Genomic DNA, 25,325 nt, shown 5'->3' on the forward strand with positions numbered 1-25,325 from the left:
GGGAAAAAGCGCTTCGTCTGTGTCATGACTGCAAACCAGCAGGACACTTCGGACTATTTAAAACCATGCATTTGATCCTAAGAGATTTTTGGTGGCCCAAGATCCGCAAGGATGTGGAAAAATATGTCAACACCTGCCCAGTATGCCAGCGCTCCAAGATACGAAGGGAGAAGCCCTCAGGGCTTTTGCACCCCCTTCCTACCCCATCTCGCCCATGGGAAATAATTTCAGCGGATTTCATCACTGACCTACCACCTTCCTGTGGATTCACCACGATCTTAGTGGTGGTGGACCTATTCACCAAGTTAGCCCATTTCATTCCCTGCGAAGGCCTCCCCACGGCCAAAGAAACTGCGGATCTATTTCTTCAGCATGTTTTCAGACTACATGGATTGCCCAAGAGTTTAGTCACTGACCGTGGATCTCAATTCACCTCTCGTTTTTGGAAGGCACTACAAAAACTACTGGGCATAGACTCTCGCTTATCTTCAGCTCATCATCCCCAAACAGATGGGCAAACGGAGCGCACCAATGCCACTTTGGAGCAGTATCTTCGCTGTTATGTAAACTACCAACAGGACAATTGGGCTTCTCTGTTACCACTGTCTGAGTTTGCCTACAATAATGGAGTTCAAGCTTCTACAAAAGAAACGCCGTTCTTTGCAAACTACGGTTTCCATCCACGTTTCTTTCCCCCTGTCATTGAAACTTCAGAAGTTCCCGCAGCAGAGGATTGGCTGCAGGAACTCACAGCGGTGCAACAACTTTTGCTCCAGCAACTGGACCAAGCCAAGGAGGACTATAAACGCCACGCTGACAAACACCGCCAGCCGGGCCCCGAAATCAAGGTAGGAGATCGGGTTTTTCTGTCCACTCGCTTTCTGCCCTCCCACCGCCCATGCCGGAAGTTAGATGCCCGCTTCATTGGCCCCTATCCAGTGGTGGCGCAATTAAACCCCGTGACTTTCAAACTCCAACTTCCGCGTTCAATGCGCATTCACCCAGTGTTTCACCGTTCCCTGCTCCTTCCGGCGGATGGTGTGCGTCCTGATACAGACCAACCGGCCCCCCCTCCTGTTTTGATGAATGGGGAGGAGGAGTTCGAGGTTGAGGACATTTTGGATTCTCGCTTTCATCGCCGCCGCCTACAATATCTCATTGACTGGGTGGGTTTTGGGCCTGAGGAACGCTCTTGGGAAGACGCCTCCACAGTCCATGCTCCTGATCTAACCCGTCGCTTCCATCTGACCTATCCCACCAAACCGCGACCTCGCGCCTCGGGGAGAGGACCCCAGTTTGGGAGGGGCCCTGAGGAGGGGGATAGTGTGATGAACCATGGGCCTTGTAGTCCTGCTCAGGACATTGTAATCCCTGATGAAGATGAAAACTTGGGTTTTTTACCTTCCCAGTCTGAACTGGATTCCTCTCAGCCAGATCCTTTCCAGGCAGATCTGGAAACCTTGCACCTGCAAGAAAGTTGTGCCCCAGAAGTATGTCAAACAACCCCAGAGCCTACTTCTCCCGTGTTCTTGCGCCGGGAGTTTTGTAAACAACAGAGAAGTTTGGATTCAGCTTCGCGCAGGAGTGCGAGGATAGCAGCTAAGAATGTTGCCAATTAACATTGGTTCTCGTGAGAATCTTTAAGGAGTTTAACATCTGGTCTCAGAGTTTAGCTTTCGTTTCTGATTCCCAGAGAACCGCTTTGGTGAGAAAGTTGGACTCTATATAGGTGTTTTGCCCGCGTAGCAACTTCGCGGAGTCAATTCGTCAGCCTACGGAGCGAGTTGTGTCTGGACAGCGCGCTCCGATTCAAGCCTCGCTTCAGCTCAAGCCTTGCCTTGCTATCCAGCCTTCGCCTTGCTTCCCAGCCTTTGTTTACCTACGGACTTTGCCTTGTTTCCCAGGACTAATCCTTGCCTTGTTTCACGGATTTTACCAAGTTATTCCACGGACCTTGTTCTTGTTCTTAGTTACCTTGTTCCACGTTCAAGCCTTGTTTCAAGTATCAAGTTATTTCCTAGCCACGCTCAAGTTTTATGGACTAAGGACCTTGTCATCTCCCCTCACTTTGCTTGGCAAAGTGAGTGTTTCGGTTATTGGATTACAACTTTGGACCTTAATATTTCTTATTGGACATTGCTTTTTTGGACTAATTCTGACCTTTCCTGAAGGGTCTAATTCTGGACTATTTTCTATACTTGTTTTTATTAACTTTATATATTCCTACAATAAAGATATTAGTTAGATTCTGGCCTCTGTGTATGGTTATTGGTGCCTCTGCCGCCTGGGTCGTGACACATATTGGGAGTAAAGTGAGTGTCAGTGTGATTTCTGACTTCAAAGGAGCTATCCCAGGTGCTGAACGTATGTGGGGCTTCCTTGCATAGTTCTTTCAAAGCTTGACAAAATCCTCAGTGGGCTCACCACATGCCTGAAATGCAATTCATTGACCACTGGTGATAAGGAATGATAGCAGTTGTAGTCCAGCAGTGTCTGGATGAAGTTCCATTGGTTGTTCTGCAACAATAATACCCTTTTCTGGACCTACAGAAATTCTGGCAGAATCCTCTCCAGATGGCGAGCCAGCCGGCAAGCGATTAAAAAGGTAATAACGATAATAATAATAACACTTGGAAGAAACTGCATCTAAACCAAAATCAGACAACATCTTGCAACCAAGGTTCTCTTTCTTCTCTCCTCCCCCATTGACTTCCAGCAATGGGGAAGAGTTACTTGTTGAGGAAACAGCGTGCCTTTTGCAAGCGGAGGATCCCAACACAGAGTCCCACCTGGAAGGTAAGTACCTTATAAATATAATTAAACTTATTATATATGCCCGGCCACGCGTTGCTGTGGCGTTGTCTGGTGGTGTTGGTGAGAACTTGTTGAGGTAGTGGTGGTATTGAATGTCTGTTGTATGGTTGTCTTTATGTTTAGTATGCATTTGGTTGTTTGTGTATTGTGAAAGTGGTGAGGATAGAGGACACTGTTTATGTTGGATTAGTGAGACTCTACTGTATATATGTAATCTTATATTATCTACCTAGAACTGCCCCTTCTACACAGCTGTATAAAATGCACACTGAAGTGAATTATCTGGCAGTGTGGACTCAAGATAATCCAGTTCAAAGCAGTTAATATAAGATTCTAAATGGGTAATATAGCTGTGTGGAAGGGCCTTGAGTCTACATTGCCATATAATCCAGTTAAAATCAGATAATCTGTATCTTATAGGCAGTGTGGAAGAGGCCTGAAACCTAACTGTGCCTGTCCCCTGGACTGAGAAGGTTGCTAGGAGACCAAGTGGGTGGAGCTTAGCCTTCTAACTGGCAGCAATTGGATAAAAACAATTATTGCTTTCCCTCTAATTAGGACTTTATTTTTCTTTTTGTTGTTGTTGTATCAACCTAGAGGCGTGGATGATGGGTTGTGTTGTCAAATTTCGAGGTTGGGGGGCCTGTAGTTTTGTTGTTTTGTCCGCTGCCCTGATGCCATCACTCTTTTATATATAGATATAGATATACCCTGCTTTCTCTCCCCAAAGGAGACTCAAAGCAGCTTGACATAAAAGTATTTGTGTACAATTTAAAATATACACATATGCAACCACTGAAACAGAATCAAACACACAAAAAATGCACAGTTAAAATCCATCAAAACTTATTCAGAGTTAAAAACCACGTAAACAATAACAACAATCAGGGTTGGAAATCTTATAAGTTAATTAATTTTTTTCCAAATCCTCCAGTACAATAGCATTTTTTCATAGCTCTTGCACTTGTTCACAAGTGGAAATCACCCACCCCTAACCTCCCCATCTTGCTTCAATATTCTTTCTGCTTCTTAGAAGGAGACAACGTGAAAGCAGCTTTAGCTGGAGATGCTTTAGAGGAAAAGAACTTTGTGGAGGAGCTGAAAACTTCAGAGGTGAGAGAACAGTTTCTTCAGACAAAATGGAAGGAAGACATATGCTTGTGTTGCTTTGTTCAGAGACCTCGGGGTATTCAGGTTGAACATCCCTTCTTTGGAAATTAAAAATGCAATATAATCCAGCATTGTCTGTATGGGTGGCTGAGATAGAGACATCTGTGCTTTCTGATGGTTCAATGTACACAAGCTCTGTTCCATGCACAAAATTATTACAAATATTGTGCATCAAATGACCATCAGACTATATTTATAAAGTGTCTATGAAACATAAAATGAATGTCCTGTTAAATCTTGGGTCCCATCTTCAAGATGTGTGTGTGTGTGTATACATATACATTATGTATTTATGTATACAATACGTATGAACAGATAGTTCAGAGTCCACATTCAGAGTTTACCTTAGAACAGTAAAAACAAATATCATGTAAATAGCCAAAAATAAAATAAGGTGTAAACACTAAACTAATCTGGGAATCTGCTATTGCAACACATCCAATGAAGTGGTTTAAAACCAGTGTAAAAAAAGATTAGGACCAAGTACATTCCTGTCGACATGGACTACACGAAGCTCATTCCAGAAGCTGGTCCTAGAGTCCAAAAGAGCCTTATTTATTATTTATTTATTTACAGTATTTATATTCCGCCCTTCTCACCCCGAAGGGGACTCAGGGCGGATTACAATAAACACATATATGGCAAACATTCAATGCCAACAGACAAACAACATTCAGTTTAGACAGACACAGAGGCATTTAACATCTTTCCAGCTTCACGATTCCGGCCACAGGGGGAGCTGTTGCTTCACCGTCCGCTGGTGGCTGTTCTTCCTCATTCTTTTCCTCGTGTTTTGCTGGCAGTTTTATGGTGTTTTAAATTAGTTAAATTAGCCTCCCGCATAAAGCGTACCTAAATTTTCCCTACTTGACAGATGCAACTGTCTTTCGGGGCTGCATAGGTCAACAGCAAGCCGGGGCTATTTTTTTTTTAAATGGTCGGAGGCTTAACCCGGACCCGGGCTTCGAACTCATTACCTCTCGGTCAGTAGTGATTTATAGCAGCTGGTTACTAGCCAGCTGCGCCACAGCCCGGCCCTTGACTTTGACTCTCAAAGTTCTCTTCCAGTTCTATGATTCTATCTCTGGTGCAGGTGGATAGGAATTTGAGTATTGATTTAATAATAATAATAACTTTATTTTTATACCTTAAGGGTATAAAGGCTCTTGAATTCTGCCTTGCTTTTCCCAGGTGGTGAGTTCTTCTGGTTCCTTGAAAGTGACAATTCAGCAGAGCAGCGAGAGCCGGGCGATCAGCACCACCGCCCTGAAGCCGACCCATTGGACCTCCGAAATGGGCACGGCCGAGACCAGCCCTGAGTCTGCTGTGAAGTTCTACTGCTACATCTGCAAGACTGACTGCAGCAACCAGCAGGTACTGAGGCCCTGGGGTGGCCCAGGAGAATCCGCAGAACAATATCATAAATAAAGTTTTGTTTATTATTTTATTATTATTATTATTATTTTATTATGACACAGCAAACAAGATAGACATGCTGGATTTCATATCACAAAATCACAAGTCGAACACTTCCCAAGTGTCTAGGACTGTGTGATGTATTTTCGGATGATGCGCGCAGATCCCAGTCGGGTGGCCTTTTGCAGTTGGCAGATCGTAATTTTGTCAATGTCTATTGTTTCCAAATGCCGGCTGAGATCTTTTGGCACGGCACCCAGTGTGCCCATCACCACCGGGACCACCTGCACTGGTTTCTGCCAGAGTCTTTGAAGTTCAATCTTGAGGTCCTGATAGCGGCTGAGTTTTTCCTGCTGTTTTTCGTCAATGCGACTGTCACCTGGGATGGCAACATCAATGATCCAAACCTTTTTCCTTTCCACAACTGTGATGTCTGGTGTGTTGTGTTCCAGAACTTTGTCAGTCTGGATTCGGAAGTCCCACAGTATCTTTGCGTGCTCATTTTCCAATACTTTTGCTGGTTTGTGATCCCACCAGTTCTTTGCTGCTGGGAGGTGGTACTTGAGGCATAAGTTCCAATGAATCATTTGGGTCACATAGTTGTGCCTCTGTTTGTAGTCTGTCTGTGCGATTTTCTTACAGCAGCTGAGGATATGATCAATGGTTTCGTCAGCTTCCTTGCACAGTCTGCATTTTGGGTCATCAGCTGATGTTTCGATCTTGGCCTGAATTGCCTTTGTCCTGATGGCTTGCTCCTGGGCTGCAAGGATCAGGCCTTCTGTCTCCTTCTTCAGGGTCCCATTCGTGAGCCAGAGCCAGGTCTTCTCCTTGTCAGCTTTTCCTTCAATTTTGTCAAGGAACTTCCCATGCAATGTTTTGTTGTGCCAGCTGTCAGCTCTAGTTTGTAGTGCGGCTTTCTTGTACTGATTTTTTTGTCTGCTGTGGTTGAGGAGTTTCTGATTTTTGACTTCAATCAAACCAGGTTCTTCACTTTGGTTGACATCTTCTGCCAGGGCATGTTCTTCTTCTTTGACTGCTTGTTTGACTTGTAAGAGTCCTCTGCCCCCTGATCCTCTAGGCAGATACAGCCGGTCAGCATCACTGCGAGGGTGCAGTGAATGATGAATGGTCATGAGCTTTCTTGTTTTTCTGTCCAGATTGTCCAGTTCCGCCTGTGTCCAGTTTATAATGCCAGCAGTATATCTTATTATTATTATTATTATTATGTTGCTTTTATTTTATCCTTATGTTGTTTGGGCCTCTGCTCCATGTAAGCCGCCCCGAGTCCCCACGGGGAGATGGTGGCGGGGTATAAATAAAGTTGTTTATTATTATTATCATCATCATTGCCTACCAGCTGTTGGGAATGGTGGAAGTCCACAAGACCTGGAGGGCCCAAGTTGGCCCATGCCTGTGCTAACTGCTGCTCTGTCTTGTCTGTGCCAGAATTTCCAGGCCCACATGGCCGGCGTTCAGCACCAGCAGCGGCTCCAGGACATCCAGCAAAGCAACGTCTGCTTCGTCTCCTTGCTGCCCGTGATGAAGGAACAAAACCCTCTGATCAAGACGGATGGGTAAGTGCCGGCTGCAAAACTCTGCAACCTACATCTCTCTGTCTCGTAAGCTTGTCTCTTGCTGTTGCCTGGGGATGATGGGAGTTTACTTGGGGACAGTAAAGCCTGCTGTGTGGATCTTACATTCAGCTCAGAAATATTCAAGTCAACATCACTTTCTGGAGGACAATATACGCCGCTATGGCTGCCGTAGCTTTGCAGACGGTTGCCCTGAGTTGACTCTTTACCAGGCTTTCTTAAAGGGGCAGTATCTTAAATAACAAACCATCAAAGGAATGTGTCATCGAAGGCTTTCATGGCAGAAATCACTGGGTTGCTGTGAGTTTTCCAGGCTGTATATCCATGTTCCAGCTTCTGACAGTGTGGAGCCTCCGGTGGCCTAGGGGATAAAAGCCTCGTGACTTGAAGGTTGGGTTGCTGACCTGAAAGCTGCCAGGTTCGAATCCCACCCGGGGAGAGTGCGGATGAGCTCCCTCTATCAGCTCCAGCTCCATGCGGGGACATGAGAGAAGCCTCCCACAAGGATGGTAAAACATCAAAAAAAACATCTGGGCGTCCCCTGGGCAATGTCCTTGCAGACGGCCAATTCTCTCACTCCAGAAGCAACTCCGGTTGCTCCTGACACGAAAAAAAAAAAAAAAGCTTCTGACAGTTTCACCTGCATCTGTGGCAGGCATCCTCAGAGGTTTGTTCACAGGTCTGTTGGAAACCCACCCTTGCTTCCTTTAAAAAGCAGCTTAAAACTTGGCTTTTTCGCTGCGCATTTGAATAACTGAGTCCCCACGTCCAAAAGTCAGATCAATACACATTCCTTCACTCAGGTTCCTTTTCTCACAACAAATTGCCCGTCCGTCTCCCACCCCTTCGGTCCAGGAATGTTTACACTTTAGAACTATATTATTGCACCTTAGCTTAGGTGGCCCCCGCCATGCCATCCCCTCCACCAACCTGGTGGCCTATTTTATTTTATTTTAATTGATTTATATGTTAACTGAGTTTATGATTTACTGTATTGTTTTGGTTAAGGTAACTGTTTAACTGCTGATTTTACTGTGTTTGTAATGCAATGTGTTTTAACTGATTTATTGTTTTGTATTTCGGGCTTCTGACCCGTGTAGCCGCCCTGAGTCCCTGCCGAGAGATGGTGGCGGGGTAGAAAAATAAAGTTATTATTATTATTATTATTATTATTATTATTATTATTATTATTATTATTGAGGCAAGTGGAGTGTTCGTGTATATATACCTGTGGAATGTCCAGGGTAGGAGAAAGAACTCTTGTGTGAATGTTGCAGTTAGCGAGTTTGAATAGCACTGAGTAGCCATGAAGCTGCAAAGCCAATCAGTGAGGGTATCTGCATAGAGTTGGTGTGTTTCACTGGGTCCCTTCTGTCTTTTCAGAGACTCTCAGCAGCGGTGGTGCAACACGTGTCAGGCCCATTTCATAGGCGACCTGATCAAGCATCGGCGGACTCAGGAGCATAAGGTAACTCTTGGCACAAACTCTATTTCTTATGTTTTTGTTGCGGATGGAGGACAGGGTTGGATCCTAGAGCTGGAAGAGAGCACAAGGGACAACCAGCCCAACCCTCTTGTAATCTCTCTCTCTTTTTCGCTGCAGCTCGCCAAACGCTCCCTCCGTCCCCTTTGCACGGTATGCAGCCGCCACTTTAAGACCCCACGGAAATTTGTGGAGCACATGAAGTCCGTGGAGCACAAACAGAAGGCCAAAGAGGTAACGGACTGTGTTGAAGGAGGTGGCGGTGATAATAATGCTCACATAATGCTCTTTGTGATTCTGCCTGGCAGCCTGATGGAGTTTCCTTCTTTGTAGACTTTTCAGCAGAGGCTGGAGGGCCATCTGTCAGGAGGGCTTTGATCATATTTTCTTGCATTCTTTGGATATTTTGAAATTACTGTATATACTCTGTCGGGAGGGCTTTCATCATATTTTCTTGCATTCTTCTTTGGATATTTTGAAATTACTGTATATTACTGTATATACTCTGTCGGGAGGGCTTTGATCATATTTTCTTGCATTCTTTGGATATTTTGAAATTACTGTATATACTCTGTCGGGAGGGCTTTGATCATATTTTCTTGCATTCTTTGGATATTTTGAAATTACTGTATATACTGTATATACAGCCCTTTTTTTAAGACTGAAAAAGCCCCCCTCGGCTTATACTCAGGTGAGGGTCCTGGTTGGCTTATATTTCGGTCAGCTTATAATCGAGAATATATGGTACATTTATTATTTTTCTCTGTTATTATTGGTATTATTACATTTACAGTAGAGTCTCACTTATCCACACTAAATGGGGCGGCAGAACCTTGGATAAGCGAATATCTTGGATAATAAGAAGGGATTAAGGAAAAGCCTATTAAACATCAAAATAGGTTATGATTTTACAAATGAAGCACCAAAACAACATGTTATGCAACAAATTTGACAGAAAAAGTAGTTCATTACACATTAATGCTATGTAGTAATTACTGTATTTATGAATTTAGCACCAAAATATCACGATGTATTGAAAACATTGACTACAAAAATGCGTTGGATAATCCAGAACCTTGGATACTGTATAAGCCTAGTTTTTCAGCCCTTTTTTTTAAGACTGAAAAAGCCCCCCTCGGCTTATACTCGGGTGAGGGTCCTGGTTGGCTTATATTTGGGTCAGCTTATACTCGAGAATATATGGTACATTTATTATTTTTCTCTATTATTATTGGTATTATTACATTTATTATTTTTCTCTATTGTTGCTACTATTACATTTATTTTACTCTATTTTTATTATTATTATTACATTTATTATTTTACTCTATTTATTATAACATGTACAATAGAGTCTCACTTATCCAAGCCTTGCTTATCCAAGTTTCTGGATTATCCAAGCCATTTTTGTAGTCAATGTTTTCAATACATCGTGATAATTTGGTGCTAAATTCGTAAATACGGTAATTGCAACATAACATTACTGCGTATTGAACTACTTTTTCTGTCAAATTGGTTGTATAACATGAAGTTTTGGTGCTTAATTTGTAAAATCATAACCTAATTTGATGGTTAATATGTGTTTCCTTAATCCCTCCTTATTATCCAAGATATTCGCTTATCCAAGCTTCTGCCAGCCCATTTAGCTTGGATAAGTGAGACTCTACTGTATTACATTTATTATTTTTCTCTATTATTATTGTTGCTACTATTACATTTATTTTACTCTATTTTTTATTATTATTACATGTATTATTTCACTCTATTTATTATTACATGTATTATTGTACTCTATTATTAAAAGCAACATATACATATACATAAGCACATTTACATTGAAGAAGATGAGAATAATGATTGGATCAGAATGGGGCATGCATTATTTTAAATTTGAGCTTGATGTAAATATTCAAAAACATTTAACCTACTGATGCCTCAATTAATGTAATTTTATTATTATTTTACTCTATTTATTATTACATGTATTGTTTTCCTGAATTTATTATTATTATTACATGTATTATTTTACATTATTGTACTCTGTTATTATCAAAAGGATACATAAGCACACTTACATCGAAGAAGATGAGAATAATGATTTAATCAGGGTTGGACAGTCTTATCTTAAATTAGAGCTTTATGTAAATATTCAAAAACATTGAACCTACTGATGCTTCAATTAATGTAATTTTATTGGTATCTGTTTTTATCTCTGACATTTACCACCCTTGGCTTATACTTGAGTCAATGTTTTCCCAGGTTTTTTTGGTGGTAAAATTAGGTGCCTCGGCTTAAATTCGGGTCAGCTTATACGGTAATATAGCTCACTTTTCCTCTGATATGTGCAAGACAACATATGTGTCTCTCTTTCCCTTTACTTTTATCCTACGATGAGACAGGAAAGAGCAAATCCACATTTTCTGCTTTGAACCTGATTATCTGAGTCTGTGTAATCAATATCACTATTATAACACCAGTACTGGGTCTGTGCGTCTACTCTGAAAGTGTCTCATGCAATCTGTCCCACTGAAAATGGATTAAAGAACATTTTTGAGGTTCAAAAGGTATTCATGACAACTCTCTTTGTCTGGCTAGGTGAGGCTGGGAGAGAAGGAACACAGCGGGCCAGAGGACTCGGAGGAGCTGATCACCGTCGATGCCATCGGCTGCTTTGAAGAAGACGACGACGACGAGGAGGAAGAGGAAGGGGAAGAAACCGGCGTGGGGGAAGAGCTGGAGAACGAAGAGCTTCTCCCCAAAGAGGTTGGTGTTCAGGAGAGAAAGTCATAGGTCAGTGTTGAGGCCGGCCTGCTTCTTACTTCAAGCTTGTGTCACTTGCAGTAAGGAGTAAGGTGTCAGCGTGGGGTTCAGGGTGCGAGCCGGGTGGGTTTCTTCAAGCTCCATCAGTCATCTTCTCCAGCACCCTGATGAATTGGTTGCAATCGTCTGCCACACCAATTCCTCTGATCAATGTCAGACTCAAACACATCCGTAGTCTGAAGTCCAAACATTGATTTCAACATCTATAATACATATTTACAAAGTACAGCAAAAGCCATCGCTCTGAGCTGGCATTTGAATTTGGGGACTTCCGGTGGCTGCGCTCTGAGCTGGCATTTCTCTATTTATTTATTATTTATTTATTTGCGACATTTATATACCGCCCTTCTCACCCCGAAGGGGACTCAGGGCGGTTTACAAGTATATATACATACAATATATTATATTATACAACTATATCGCAATATTATTAGTAATACTGCATGTAATATAAATATACAATTATAATAGTCAATTATAATTATTATTACATTGTATTACATCATAATATTATTATTAATATTACATGTATATACAATGTATTATAATATTAGTGTAGTATAATATTATTATATATCATTATATCATTAAATTGATACAGGAGACATGGTGGAAAGATGTCTTCCCGGCCCCGCCTTCTTCATTCTGCTCCAGATATAAAACTAGCATAGCATGTTATTGCGGATAGGGGCCTCTAGCTAATGTAAAGAGACAAGATGTAACTGTCGTCATTGCCCCCTCTTAGCTCTGGCACCCGAGCGTCAGTTGGAGATGGTGGGAGGGGCCTCAGCTGATGTAAAGAGACAAGATGGAACTGTCCTCATGGGTTCTTCACTCGGCAAGCACCAGCTCAACACATTTCTCAGTACGGAGGAAGTTCCGACCTCCAAAGCCGGAAATCATGCCTGATAGGTCACAGCAGGCTGTCAGTCAAAACTAGCCTGTTGTTAACTGTTTCATTGCTGAAACACACACTCTTGCACAACAGCAGAAAACACTTGATTTACATTTTATACACATGCATCCATAATCCCAACTGGATTATGTTAAAGTGGTGTCAAGCTGCATTCCTTTGACAGTTGATGCACCCACAGACCATGCTTTCTTCTGCCTTTGCATTTCAAAGATTTATTTTCTCCCCAATGTTTTTGTTTCTTGTCTAGACCGGCCTGAAGGAAATGTCGCCGGAAGACATTTGTGGGAATGAGCGATACTGTCCAAATACCGTGTATGGTAAGTAAAGACGCAGAGATTTCAGTCTGAGATGCCCAAGGTGCCCTTTGTTGCCTTTACATAGATCCTTTGAAGGAACCTTGTAACAACATTTGGAAAAAAAATAATCTGTTCCTATGGCCCTCAATGTTTTGTACTTCTGAATAAGAGAACTGTTTGTGTTATTGTCCTGTTCACATGTTTTGAATTTGCATTCAATTGCGAATAAAATGTAATATTTCAAATGAGCCTTGGTATGTTTAATATTCCAGGCAGACTTTTTTTTCACCCCTGTCTTGCAGCAAAGTAAGTTAACATTGTGGTTCCATTCAATGTGATCGGTGACCCGCTTTCCCCTCCCTTGTTCCACAGGCCGGGATTTCCTGGTCCCCGTGGCGGGCTTCCTTTGCAAGCTGTGCCACAAATTCTACCATCACGACTCGGCCGGCCGGTTCTCCCACTGCAAGTCCCTGATGCATTTTGAAAACCTCCAGGTCAGACCCTCCTGCCTATCTCCCAAATGTGTCCCATGCAAAATGCTTGCACTCCCCTCGCCCTGTGCCCCAGATGGCACCCCCACTCTATCCGCCTTTTGTAAAGATCTGAAAACCTGGATGTTTCAGTGTGCATTCCCATTATCCCCACCATATTCCTGGTTACGGAGTCTTGAGGTTTGGTTTTGATACATTTTAATGATGTTTTATACCGTGCTGTTTTAATTGTTTAATCAGCTATATGTTATTATGTTTATAACTGCATTTTAGTTGATACTCTTGTATGCTTTGGGCTTGGTCCCGCATGTAAGCTGCCCTGAGTCCTTTTGGGGAGATGGTGGCAGGGTGTAAAAATAAATTATTATCATTATTATTATTATTATTTATTAGGTTGCTGTGAGTCTTTTGGGCTGTATGGCCATGTTCCAAAGACTCATAGCAACACAGTGATTCTGGGCATGAAAGCCTTCAACAGTATATTATTATTATTATTATTATTATTATTATTATTATTATTATTATTATTATTATTAGGTTGCTGTGAGTTTTCGGGCTGTATGGCCATGTTCCAGAGACTCATAGCAACCCAGTGATTCCGGCCATGAAAGCCTTCAACAGTATATTATTATTATTATTATTATTATTATTATTATTAGGTTGCTGTGAGTCTTTCAGGCTGTATGGCCATGTTCCAGAGACTCATAGCAACCCAGTGATTCCGGCCATGAAAGCCTTCAACAATACATCATCATTATTATTGAGTTGCTGTGAGTCTTTCGGGTTGTATGGCCATGTTCCAGAGACTCATAGCAACGCAGTGATTCTGGCCATGAAAGCCTTCAACAATACATCATTATTATTATTATTATGGGGTTGCTGTGAGTCTTTTGGGCTGTATGGCCATGTTCCAGAGACTCATAGCAACCCAGTGATTCCGGCCAAGAAAGCCTTCAACAATACATCATCATCATTATTATTATTGGGGTGCTGTGAGTCTTTCGGGCTGTATGGCCATCTTCCAGAGATTCATAGCAACCTAGTGATTCCGGCCATGAAAGCCTTCAACAATACATCATCATCATCATCATCATCATTATTATTATTATTATTATTGGGTTGCTGTGAGTCTTTCGGGCTATATGGCCATCTTCCAGAGATTCATAGCAACCTAGTGATTCCGGCCATGAAAGCCTTCAAAAATACATCATTATTATTATTATTATTATTATTATTATTATTATTATTGGGTTGCTGTGAGTCTTTCGGGCTGGATGGCCATGTTCCAGAGACTCATAGCAACGCAGTGATTCTGGCCATGAAAACCTTCAACAATACATCATCATTATTATTATTATGGGGTTGCTGTGAGTCTTTTGGGCTGTATGGCCATGTTCCAGAGACTCAGCAACCCAGTGATTCCGGCCATGAAGGCCTTCAACAATACATTATTATTATTACAGTAAGGTCTCACTTATCCAACATAAATGGGCTGGCAGAACGTTGGATAAGCAAATATGTTGGATAATAAGGAGAGATTAAGAAAAAGCCTATTAAACATCAAATTAGGTTATGATTTTACAAATTAAGCACCAAAACATCATGTTATACAACAAATTTGACAGAAAAAGTAGTTCATTACACATTAATGCTATGTAGTAATTACTGTATTTACTAATTTAGCACCAAAATATCACGATATATTGAAAACATTGACTATAAAAATGTGTTGGATAATCCAGAATGTTGGATAAGCGAGTGTTGGATAAGTGAGACTCTACTGTAATAATAATAATAATAATAATACAGTAGAGTCTCACTTATCCAAGCCTTGCTTATCCAAGCTTCTGGATAATCCAAGCTATTTTTGTAGTCAATGTTTTCAATATATCGTGATATTTTGGTGCTAAATTCCTAAATACAGTAATTACAACATAACATGACTGCATATTGAACTACTTTTTCTGTCAAATGTGTTGTATAATATGATTTTTTACATTTAATGTTTTAACTGTTTACTAATATTAGATATATCAGTAAACATGTCCTAAATGTTTGATTTATATATTTAAATGTCTATATTTGTTATTTTTATTTTATTTATTTATTTACAGTATTTATATTCCGCCCTTCTTTCTCACCCCGAAGGGGACTCAGGGCGGATTGCAATGAACACATATATGGCAAACATTCAATGCCAACAGACAAACAACATTCAGTTATTTATACAGACACAGAGGCATTTTTAACATCTTTCCAGCTTCACGATTCCGGCCACAGGGGGAGCTGTTGCTTCACTGTCCATTGGTGGCTGTACTTCCTCATTCTTTTCCTCGTGTTTTGCTGGCAGTTTTATGGTGTTGTAGATTAGTTAAATTAGCCTCCCGCATAAAGTGTACCTAAATTTTCCCTACTTGACAGATGCAACTGTCTTTCAGGGCTGCTACCCTGTTTCCCCTAAAATAAGACATCCCCAGAAAATAAGACCTAGTAGAGGTTTTGCTGAATTGCTAAATATAAGGCCTCCCCTGAAAGTAAGACCTAACAAAGGATCGGTAAATGTACATACCATAGAGTGTTGTACATGGAAATAATGGTAGTAACAAGAAATTCTTGATAGGATTCACTGTTTGTCTGGTTATGCTGGTTTGTGATGGCAACTACAGAACAGTATATAATAAATGTTTAGTTTTTTTGTTCAACAATAAATGTGAATTCTTCTTCATGGAAAAATAAGACATCCCCTGAAAATAAGGCCTAGAGCATCTTTGGGAGCAAAAATTAATATAAGACACTGTCTTATTTTCGGGGAAACATGGTAGGTCAACAGCAAGCCGGGGCTATTAATGGTCGGAGGCTTAACCCGACCCGGGCTTCGAACTCATGACCCCTCGGTCAGTAGTGATTTATAGCAGCTGGTAACTAGCCAGCTGCGCCACAGCTGTTCGATAAGTACACTCGATGTTGTTCATTTTATTGTTTATGATTTGATCAGTCTGTTATGTTTTCTAATGTATGGTTGGCATTTGCCATTATGTTGTAAACCGCTTTGAGTCCCCCCAGGGGTGAGAAAAGCGGTCTATAAATGCAGCAAATAAATAAATAAATAAATGAAACCTGGAGGGAAGGCCGAAGTTTGTCACTGTTAGTAACCCTGGCTTGTTTCTCCTCTTTGCAGAGGTACAAAGCTATGCGTCTCCAGGCCGCCTCCCTCCTTGTGAAAGACGCCTCGCACAACCGACAATCGGCAGCCGTTGCTAAAACGGAAGCAGCGAGTCCCATAAAGGAAGCTACGATCCAGGCGGAAACCTGTGTTGCTTCCAGAGCGGAGCCTGGCTTTGCTAACATCTCCCCGGGAAGGGACGGCGAGGATACGCACGGCATCACCCCAACTGTTGAGGTTGCAGACGACGGAAGAATAAGCCTCGCGGGTGCCGTCTCGACCAAGGCAGATGCTTCCGGACAGTGCGGACTGCAAACTGAGCCCTGCGGAGATGCTTCTCCGAAGGCCGACGAAGCCGATGCCGGGAACGACGACGATGACGACGACTGCCTCGAGGACCAAGACCAAGGGAACGAAAGCGAATTGTCCTTTCCGGACGATGAGGACGAGGACTCGGACTCTGGCATCAGGCGCAGCGCAAGACGTCAGGCCAGATAAGAAGATTTTTTGCAGGTGTGCAGGTTTTTTTTTTTTTTCTCTTTGTGTAGATTTCTCCGAGGAAGGAGACCAGCCCTTGCCTTCTACTTTTTAGAGGAAAGGGGGAAAAAAAGGATTGTTCTAGTTTTCTTGGAGTTTTTTTGCTTTGTTAAATTAAATTGGGAAAAACAAGCCAGCCGTTTCCTTGTGCTTCGTGCAAGGCTAGAGATGGGAAGGCCTGGGGGAAAAACTGGAATAATGGGGAAAAAATATATTTTCCTGGAAAAATTGAACAAAAAAAGTGTGTAGAAACAAATAGTCTCAGAAATCTTCCATTAAGGCTTTCATGTTACAGTAGAGTCTCGCTTATCCAACGTAAACGGGCCGGCAGAATGTTGGATAAGTGAATATGTTGGATAATAAGGAGGCATTAAGGAAAAGCCTATTAAACATCAAATTAGGTTATGATTTTACAAATGAAGCACCAAAACAACATGTTAGACAACAAATTTGGCAGGAAAAGTAGTTCAATACGCAGTAATGCTATGTAGTAATTACTGTATTTATGAATTTAGCACCAAAATATCACGATATATTGAAAACATTGACTACAAAAATGTGTTGGATAATCCAGAAGGTTGGATAAGTGAGTGTTGGATAAGTGAGACTCTACTGTATCTAGTTTGAATACAATGTCATAGTTATATTATTTAGCATTGGAATAGGAACATATTCTACGCACTTTTCTATTTTTCCCTGGAAAAACCACACCATGTGCAGCAGAACGGTCCTTATTTTTTGCTCATTTAAAACATAGGCCAAGAATCCTGAATTGGAGACGCATTGTGTTCATTTCCATGTGCAGAGTGATGCCTGGACTTGTGTCATGCCATCCCTTGCTCTGCAACTGGACAGAAGCAGCAAATATGGAAACACAACCTGAGGCACATAATAATAATAATAATAATAATAATAATAATAATAATAATAATAATAATAATAAGACTATATGTGATCCAGTGAGCATTTCGCATTGGAAATAGACGCATTGGAAATAGACAGTGGGATAATAATAATAATAATAATAATTTATTTTTCTGTGTTGGATTCTGTCATAATATCGATAAATCGCATTGCTTTGATGTTGTGAGTCTAGTTTCGGAGAGTGAAAAGCAGGATATAATAATAATAATATTAATTATTATAATTATTTTTCTGTGTTTGATTTTGTCGTAATATCGGTACGTTGCGTTGCTTTGGTGTTGTGAGTCTTGTTTCAGAGAGTGAAAAGCAGGATATAATAATAATAATAATATTATAATTATTTTTCTGTGTTTGATTTTGTCGTAATATCGGTACGTTGCGTTGCTTTGGTGTTGCGAGCCTTGTTTCAGAGAGTGAAAAGCAGGATATAATTATAATTATTTTTCTGTGTTTGATTTTGTCATAATATCGGTACGTTGCGTTGCTTTGGGGTTGCGAGTCTTGTTTCAGAGAGTGAAAAGCAGGATATAATTATAATTATTTTTCTGTGTTTGATTTTGTCGTAATATCGGTAAGTCGCATTGCTTTGATGTTGTGAGTCTTGTTTCAGAGAGTGAAAAGCAGGATATAATAATGGTAGTAATAATAATAATAATATTTTATTTTTCTGTGATTATTATTATTATTATGTCTATTTCCAATGCAAAATGCTCACTGAATCACAGATAGTGTTTGCATCTGAATGCTCAACTACTTCCACAGGGAAACTTCTACAGGCATACGGCACCAATAATTTTTGGTCACTTAAGTGCCTGGTCTCTCCATTCATCACTTCACTGGGTTGCTGTGAGTCTTTTGGGCTGTTTGGCCTTGTTCAAGCAGCATTCTCTAAGGATGGGAGAGGCTGTGTTTCCAAAAGACAGCCACCCAGAGCTGGTGTGTTATTGGAACACAGCTCCCATTCTCTGCAAAAAAAATGATAAATAATAAAATGGGTGGAACTTGTGATCCGAGATAAAAATCGTAATAATGCAGAGATATAGCATGGCTTGAAAACAGTCAGCGTGAAAGAGATCTAGGAGTCTTAGAAGACCACGAGCTGGACATGAGTCAACAGTGTGATTTACCATTTAGGAAAATTTATTATTTTTGGGCGTCGGTGTCTGAAGAAAAGATGGGGAAAGAGGGAACTGAATGTGCCTTGGAACCTTCCGAAGTTGTTTATCTCTGCTTTACGCTCTTAAGAAGCCCCTCCAGGTCTTGGATCTATTTTTTGGAGTGTGATACGAGCATTTCAGACGCCACAATACCATCTTTCATCTTTCGGCTTCTCCAGTAAACCAATGGCTTATCTCTGCTCCCATTTCCACGCTCATTTTGGGTGGAAATGGCAGGGATTCAAAGCCTCGTGTGACGCTGAGGCAAAGCTGAATTTCTCCCCAAAGGAGGGAAAAAATAACGAAAATTTGATTTTCCCGAGCTTGTGATCTTCCAGCTGCAGATTCCAGATTTCCGTGCAGCCTCTGCTTGTGGTTATGTAAGAAGAAAGACGTTTTGCGGAACGGAAAGCGGGTCACGGGAGGAGAGTGACGGGGCCGACAGTGACGTCTCTGCCAAGAATGGAAACAAGCAGAAACTCCCTTTCTTCATCGTGGTCTCTGTGAAATCGCACATATTGCATTTCCTTATGCTTTATTTCGGAATTTAAAAGGAAGCAACTGCCTGCAGCAGTTTCGATGTTGTTTCTGTCCACGTAGTGCTTGCACTTTATATACAACCTCAGGCAAAAGAAGCAAACATCTCTGGATCAAAAGGAAAGGCTTGTTTGAAACCTAAACACTGTCTTTGTGGAAGGGTAAACACAGTAAACACAAAACCTGGATTTCATAGGTCAGTGTAGAAGGGGTCTTAGAGTTGAATTGAACTATTCCCATTTTTGATCGTGAAACCACTAGCCAGGCAAAATAAAAAAACCAGAGTCCTTGAAGACAATGATTATGCATTCCGTGTATTATTATGTATTAAACCCTTTTTGCAAGGTCCAATTTCAAATTATGACACGAAAATAAATTCCTAAAAATCAGGGGATGACCCGAACGTTGTGAAACTTGGGGGACTAACAGTGGTAGAGGTGTCCTCCAAGTGTGGCCAGTTTCATACCGATAGCCCTAAAAATGACGGGATGGGGAGCCCGAGAAGCCCCCCTCCCCCCCCCCCCCCCCCCCGGAGCTAGCTATGGGCCGGAAACGGCTATTCGGCTACCTGTTCGTTTTCGGGAGGTGCGTGAAAATGAATCCGAGATTCTCACAAAATTCAGGCAGCAGGAATGGATCAAGGTTCACCCGAAATGCACAAGCCCATCCATTGATGTTTAGTAGAACTGTACGAATTACTAATACAGTAGAGTCTCCCTTATCCAAGCCTCGCTTATCCAAGCTTCTGAATTATCCATCTGTAAGCCGCCCCGAGTCCCTCTGGGGAGATGGTGGCGGGGTACAAAAATAAAATTATTATTATTATTATTATTATTGTCAATGTTTTCAATATATTGTGATATTTGGTGCTAAATTCGGAAATACAGTAATTACAACATAACATTACAGTAGAGTCTCACTTATCCAAGCCTCGCTTATCCAAGCTCCTGGATTATCCAAGGCATTTTTGTAGTCAATGTTTTCAATATATCGTGATATTTAGGTGCTAAATTCGTAAATACAGTAATTACGACATAACATGACTGCGTATTGAACTACTTTTTCTGTCCAATTTGTTGTATCACATGAAGTTTTGGTGCTTAATTTGTAAAATCATAACCTAACTTGATGTTGAATAGGCTTTTCCTTAATCCCTCCTTATGATCCAAGATATTCACTTATCCAAGCTTCTGCCGGCCCGTTTAGCTTGGATTAGTGAGACTCTACTATAATAATAATAATAACTTAATAATCTATATACAGTAGAGTCTCGCTTATCCAACGTTCTGGATTATCCAACACATTTTTGTAGTCAATGTTTTCAATACATCATTATATTTTGGTGCTAAATTCTTAAATACCGTAATTACTACATAGCATTACTGTGTATTGAACTACTTTTTCTGTCAAATTTATTGTATAACATGATGTTTTGGTGCTTAATTTGTAAAATCATAACCTATTTTGATGTTTAATAGGCTTTTCCTCAATCCCTCCTTATTATCCAAGATATTCACTTATCCAACATTCTGCCGGCCCGTTTATGTTGGATAAGTGAGGCTCTACTGTATATAAAAGGGTAATGAAATTTCGGCCTAGGACAAAACAACAAAACGACACATCCCAGAAACACTAAACTTGGCAGCACAACCCCTCATCCATGCCTTTATGTTCATGCAACAAACAGCTCCAGCTACTCCAGAAAACGGCCAGGCTTTGAGACTGCAAGGCTATTCACTGCTATTCCACCTGGCCAACAAAGGATTCCCATAAGCCACAGCAACGCGTGGCTGGGCAAAGCTAGTAACTAATAAACAAATAAATAAAGCTATTTTGTCCTCACCCCGCCCCTATTCCTGTCAAGCTTCCCATTAAGAACATGACAACATCGCAGGCAGATGCAGGAGGGAAAGGAGGCGAAAGACACAGACCACGTCGTCGTCGCCATGAAGCACCGTCTCGATTTGGGGAGTTTTATCGTTGATCCGGAAGAGAGGGCTGAGCCCGGCGTTAAGAGTCCAGTCCGGGTCTCTGGGCCTCGGCCTCCTGGGCTTCTCCTTCGCTCAGGTGTTGCTGAAACTCCATCCGGGCCTGGCGGTTCGACTCCAGCAGCTCCTTGAGCCGGGCGTGAAGGTGGTCGTTCTTCTCCTCCAAGTGGTCCAGGCAGGAGTTGATCTGGTCCAGCATGGCATTGATGGCTGCATACTCTGCTTGAGCAGAAGGAAGAGCAGCAATGCAAGACATACGGCCACCAACAACAACCCTCCCCACCGCCCCTCCGCATCTCCTGTGTCAATATAACAATATAATAATATCTAATATATTATGCTATACTAATAATATAATATACTAGCTGTGCCCGGCCACGCGTTGCTGTGGCGAAGTCTGGTGGTATGGGAAATAAAGTATTAAGGAATTGGTGGTAGTTAAGGTCAAGGGTAAAGGTTTTCCCGACATTAAGTCCATTATAAATGGGTTATATAGCTGTGTGGAAGGGCCTTGAGTCTACACTGCCATATAATCCAGTTCAAATCTGATAATCTGTATTTTATATGCAGTGCGGAAGAGGCCTAAGTGAGGCCTAACTCTGCCTGTCCCCTGGGCTGAGTGGGTTGCTAGGAGAACAAGTGGGCAGAGCTTAGCCTTTTAACTGGCAGCAATTGGATAAAAACAAGTATTCATCTCCCTCTAATTAGGACTTTATTTTTCTTTTCTTTTTGTTGTATGAACGTAGAGGCATGGATGAGGGGTTGTGCTGCCAAGTTTAGTGTTTCTGGGATGTGTAGTTTTGTTGTTTTTTCCTAGGCCGAAAGTTCATTACCCTTTTATACATATAGATAGTACAATATAGTAATATATAATGCTTATATTGTGCTATACTAATAATATAATACATTGTACATACATATAATAATATTGCAATGTAACACAATATAATAATAATGCACTATTATAATTGCATGTTATATATTACAGGTAATATTACTAATAATATTCCAAGAAAGTGATATAGTACAACATAGTAATATTTAATGCTTATATTGTGCTATACTAATAATATAATACATTGTATATACATATAATATTGATAGTATTATAATGTAATACAATATAATAATACTACACTATTACTGTATAATTGTATATTTATATTACATGTAATATTACTAATAATATTGCAATATAGTGGTATATAGTACAATCTAGTAATATATCATGCTTATATTGTGCTGTGCTAATAATATAATATATGGTATGTACATAGAACTTTTAAGCTGCCCTGAGTCCCCTTTGAGGGTGAGAAGGGCAGGATATCAATGTCGCTAATAAATAAACAATAAATAATAAATAAATAAATAAATAAATAAATTTGGCCCAAGCTGAAGGACTAAGCAACCAGACTCCCCTCCAGCCCCAACATTAGGAAGAACTTCCCGAATCTGCTGCTACTTCTTAAAACACCAGTGGAGTTTTCTTATCTGGAGGCTTTTAAGCAAAGGCTACATGGCCATCTGTCGGGAAGGTTTTGATTCTGTTTCCCTGCAAATAAGAATGTGCCTTTGGAGTTTTCTTCAAACTCTAGAATTCTGTCATTGTAATATTTGATAATACAGTAGAGTCTCACTTATCCAAGCTAAACGGGCTGGCAGAACCTTGGATAAGCGAATATCTTGGATAATAAGGAGGGATTAAGGAAAAGCCTTTTAAACATCAAATTAGGTTATGATTTTACAAATTAAGCACCAAAACATTTGTTATACAACAAATTTGACAGAAAAAGTAGTTCAATACGCAGTAATGTTATGTTGTAATTACTGTATTTACGAATTTAGCACCAAAATATCATGATATATTGAAAACATTGACTACAAAAATGGCTTGGATAATCCAGAAGCTTGGATAAGCGAGGCTTGGATAAGTGAGACTCTACTGTAATGATGTTTGGCCATCTGCTGGGAGGACTTTGATTGTGCCTTCATGCATATAAGAATGGGGTTGGACTGGATAGCCTTTAGGGTCTCTCCCAACTCTATAATTCTATCAGTACTGTGATGATAATAATAATAATAATAATAATAATAATAATAATAATAATATCATTTTATTTGATGTCCAGGGTGGGAGAAAGAACACCTTGATTAGCACCGAATAGCCTTGCAGCTTCAAAGCCTGGCTGCTTCCTGCCTGGGGAAGTTTTTTTTTTTTGGGTTGGGATTCCCCAGGCAGGAAGCAGCCAGTCTTTGAAACTGCAAGGCTATTCAGGTGGCCAATGGCAACCTTCCCACTTGCCACCAACAGACAAAGAGACCTTTCCCCCACCCTGGACATCATTCCACAGGGATATATAAACCCAATTTGCACAGTTTCCAACAGACCTCACAACCTCTGAGGATGCCTGCCATGGATACAGGCGAAACGTCAGGAGAGAGTGCTGCTGGGACATGTCCACCCTTCCAGGCCTTACCTGCCTCCCCGTTGACGTCGTCGTCGTCGTCGTCCTCCTCCTCCGGGCCCAGGCTCAGGTGCGTCTCCCCGTTGGGCCCCGACATCTCTCACCTGGAGCCCCAGACGCCCTGGGTCACCTGGCCAAAGGCTAAGCCACGCCCCTTCCGCATTCCCGGATGGAGCGCGGCGAAGCGCAAGCCACGCCCTCTTCCGCCGGCAAGAAGGCTGGCCTGCCTCTGCGCATGCGCGTTGCCAATCTGAATATACGCCGTTATCCGAAATTCTGGGGCGCTTATTAAAAGGCATCTGCTCTCTGTCTCCCTCCGGTGGCCAATGTGAGAATAGCGCCTCTCATATATTCTATGGCGCTTATTAAAATGCATCTGCTCTCTGTCTCCCTCCGGTGGCCAATGTGCGAATAGCGCCTCTCATATATTTTATGGCGCTTATTAAAATGCATCTGCTCTTTGTCTCCCTCCGGTGGCCAATGTGCGAATAGCGCCTCTCATATATTCTATGGCGCTTATTAAAATGCATCTGCTCTTTGTCTCCCTCCGGTGGCCAATGTGAGAATAGCGCCTCTCATATATTCTATGGCGCTTATTAAAATGCATCTGCTCTTTGTCTCCCTCCGGTGGCCAATGTGAGAATAGCGCCTCTCATATATTCTATGGCGCTTATTAAAAGGCACCTGCTCTCTGTCTCCCTCCGGTGGCCAATGTGCGAATAGCGCCTCTCATATATTTTATGGCGCTTATTAAAATGCATCTGCTCTTTGTCTCCCTCCGGTGGCCAATGTGCGAATAGCGCCTCTCATATATTTTATGGCGCTTATTAAAATGCATCTGCTCTTTGTCTCCCTCCAGTGGCCAATGTGAGAATAGCGCCTCTCATATATTCTATGGCGCTTATTAAAAGGCATCTGCTCTCTGTCTCCCTCCGGTGGCCAATGTGAGAATAGCGCCTCTCATATATTCTATGGCGCTTATTAAAAGGCATCTGCTCTTTGTCTCCCTCCGGTGGCCAATTTGTGAATAGCGCCTCTCATATATTTTATGGCGCTTATTAAAATGCATCTGCTCTTTGTCTCCCTCCGGTGGCCAATGTGCGAATAGCGCCTCTCATATATTTTATGGCGCTTATTAAAATGCATCTGCTCTTTGTCTCCCTCCGGTGGCCAATGTGCGAATAGCGCCTCTCATATATTTTATGGCGCTTATTAAAATGCATCTGCTCTTTGTCTCCCTCCGGTGGCCAATGTGCGAATAGCGCCTCTCATATATTTTATGGCGCTTATTAAAATGCATCTGCTCTTTGTCTCCCTCCGGTGGCCAATGTGCGAATAGCGCCTCTCATATATTTTATGGCGCTTATTAAAATGCATCTGCTCTTTGTCTCCCTCCAGTGGCCAATTTGAGAATAGCGCCTCTCATATATTCTATGGCGCTTATTCAAATGCGTCTGCTCTCTGTCTCCCTCCGGTGGCCAATTTGCGAATAACCGCTCTCATATAATGTAATGCAATAATACTACAGTCTGAGAATAGCTTCTCTCTTCCTTCCT

General features: G+C 41.5%; 2 protein-coding genes across 3 annotated transcripts in view; one reads left to right on the top strand and one right to left on the bottom strand.

Annotated features, from left to right (window-relative positions):
- The window catches only part of ciz1 (CDKN1A interacting zinc finger protein 1), a 28,454-nt gene extending 11,624 nt beyond the window's left edge, over positions 1-16,830 (top strand). Inside the window, exons 5-15 of the mRNA XM_062959834.1 lie at positions 2,551-2,605; positions 2,717-2,796; positions 3,848-3,927; positions 5,176-5,358; positions 6,847-6,974; positions 8,376-8,460; positions 8,596-8,709; positions 11,071-11,262; positions 12,459-12,528; positions 12,880-13,001; positions 16,177-16,830. Coding sequence (XP_062815904.1) covers positions 2,551-2,605; positions 2,717-2,796; positions 3,848-3,927; positions 5,176-5,358; positions 6,847-6,974; positions 8,376-8,460; positions 8,596-8,709; positions 11,071-11,262; positions 12,459-12,528; positions 12,880-13,001; positions 16,177-16,659 — 1,592 coding nt within the window. The 3' untranslated portion in view covers positions 16,660-16,830. The remainder of the gene's footprint in view (positions 1-2,550; positions 2,606-2,716; positions 2,797-3,847; positions 3,928-5,175; positions 5,359-6,846; positions 6,975-8,375; positions 8,461-8,595; positions 8,710-11,070; positions 11,263-12,458; positions 12,529-12,879; positions 13,002-16,176) is intronic.
- bbln (bublin coiled coil protein) lies at positions 15,208-23,984 on the bottom strand. Of its 2 annotated transcripts, XR_010000117.1 has the most exons (3): positions 23,782-23,984; positions 21,248-21,526; positions 15,208-16,888 (listed from the first exon to the last, which is right to left on the bottom strand). XR_010000117.1 is itself a non-coding variant. In XM_062959444.1 (2 exons), the coding sequence occupies exons 1-2, from the start codon at positions 23,864-23,866 to the stop codon at positions 21,327-21,329; spliced, it is 282 nt and encodes a 93-aa protein (XP_062815514.1). In that variant the 5' UTR covers positions 23,867-23,965; the 3' UTR covers positions 19,610-21,326. The 2 variants fall into 2 exon arrangements, 1 of the variants encoding a protein (XP_062815514.1); XM_062959444.1 differs by lacking the exon at positions 15,208-16,888 and having other exon boundaries at positions 19,610-21,523; positions 23,782-23,965.
- Positions 23,985-25,325: the final 1,341 nt, after the last annotated feature.

This window comes from Anolis carolinensis, unplaced genomic scaffold (genome assembly GCF_035594765.1).
Source record: "Anolis carolinensis isolate JA03-04 unplaced genomic scaffold, rAnoCar3.1.pri scaffold_7, whole genome shotgun sequence".
NCBI lineage: Eukaryota > Metazoa > Chordata > Lepidosauria > Squamata > Dactyloidae > Anolis > Anolis carolinensis.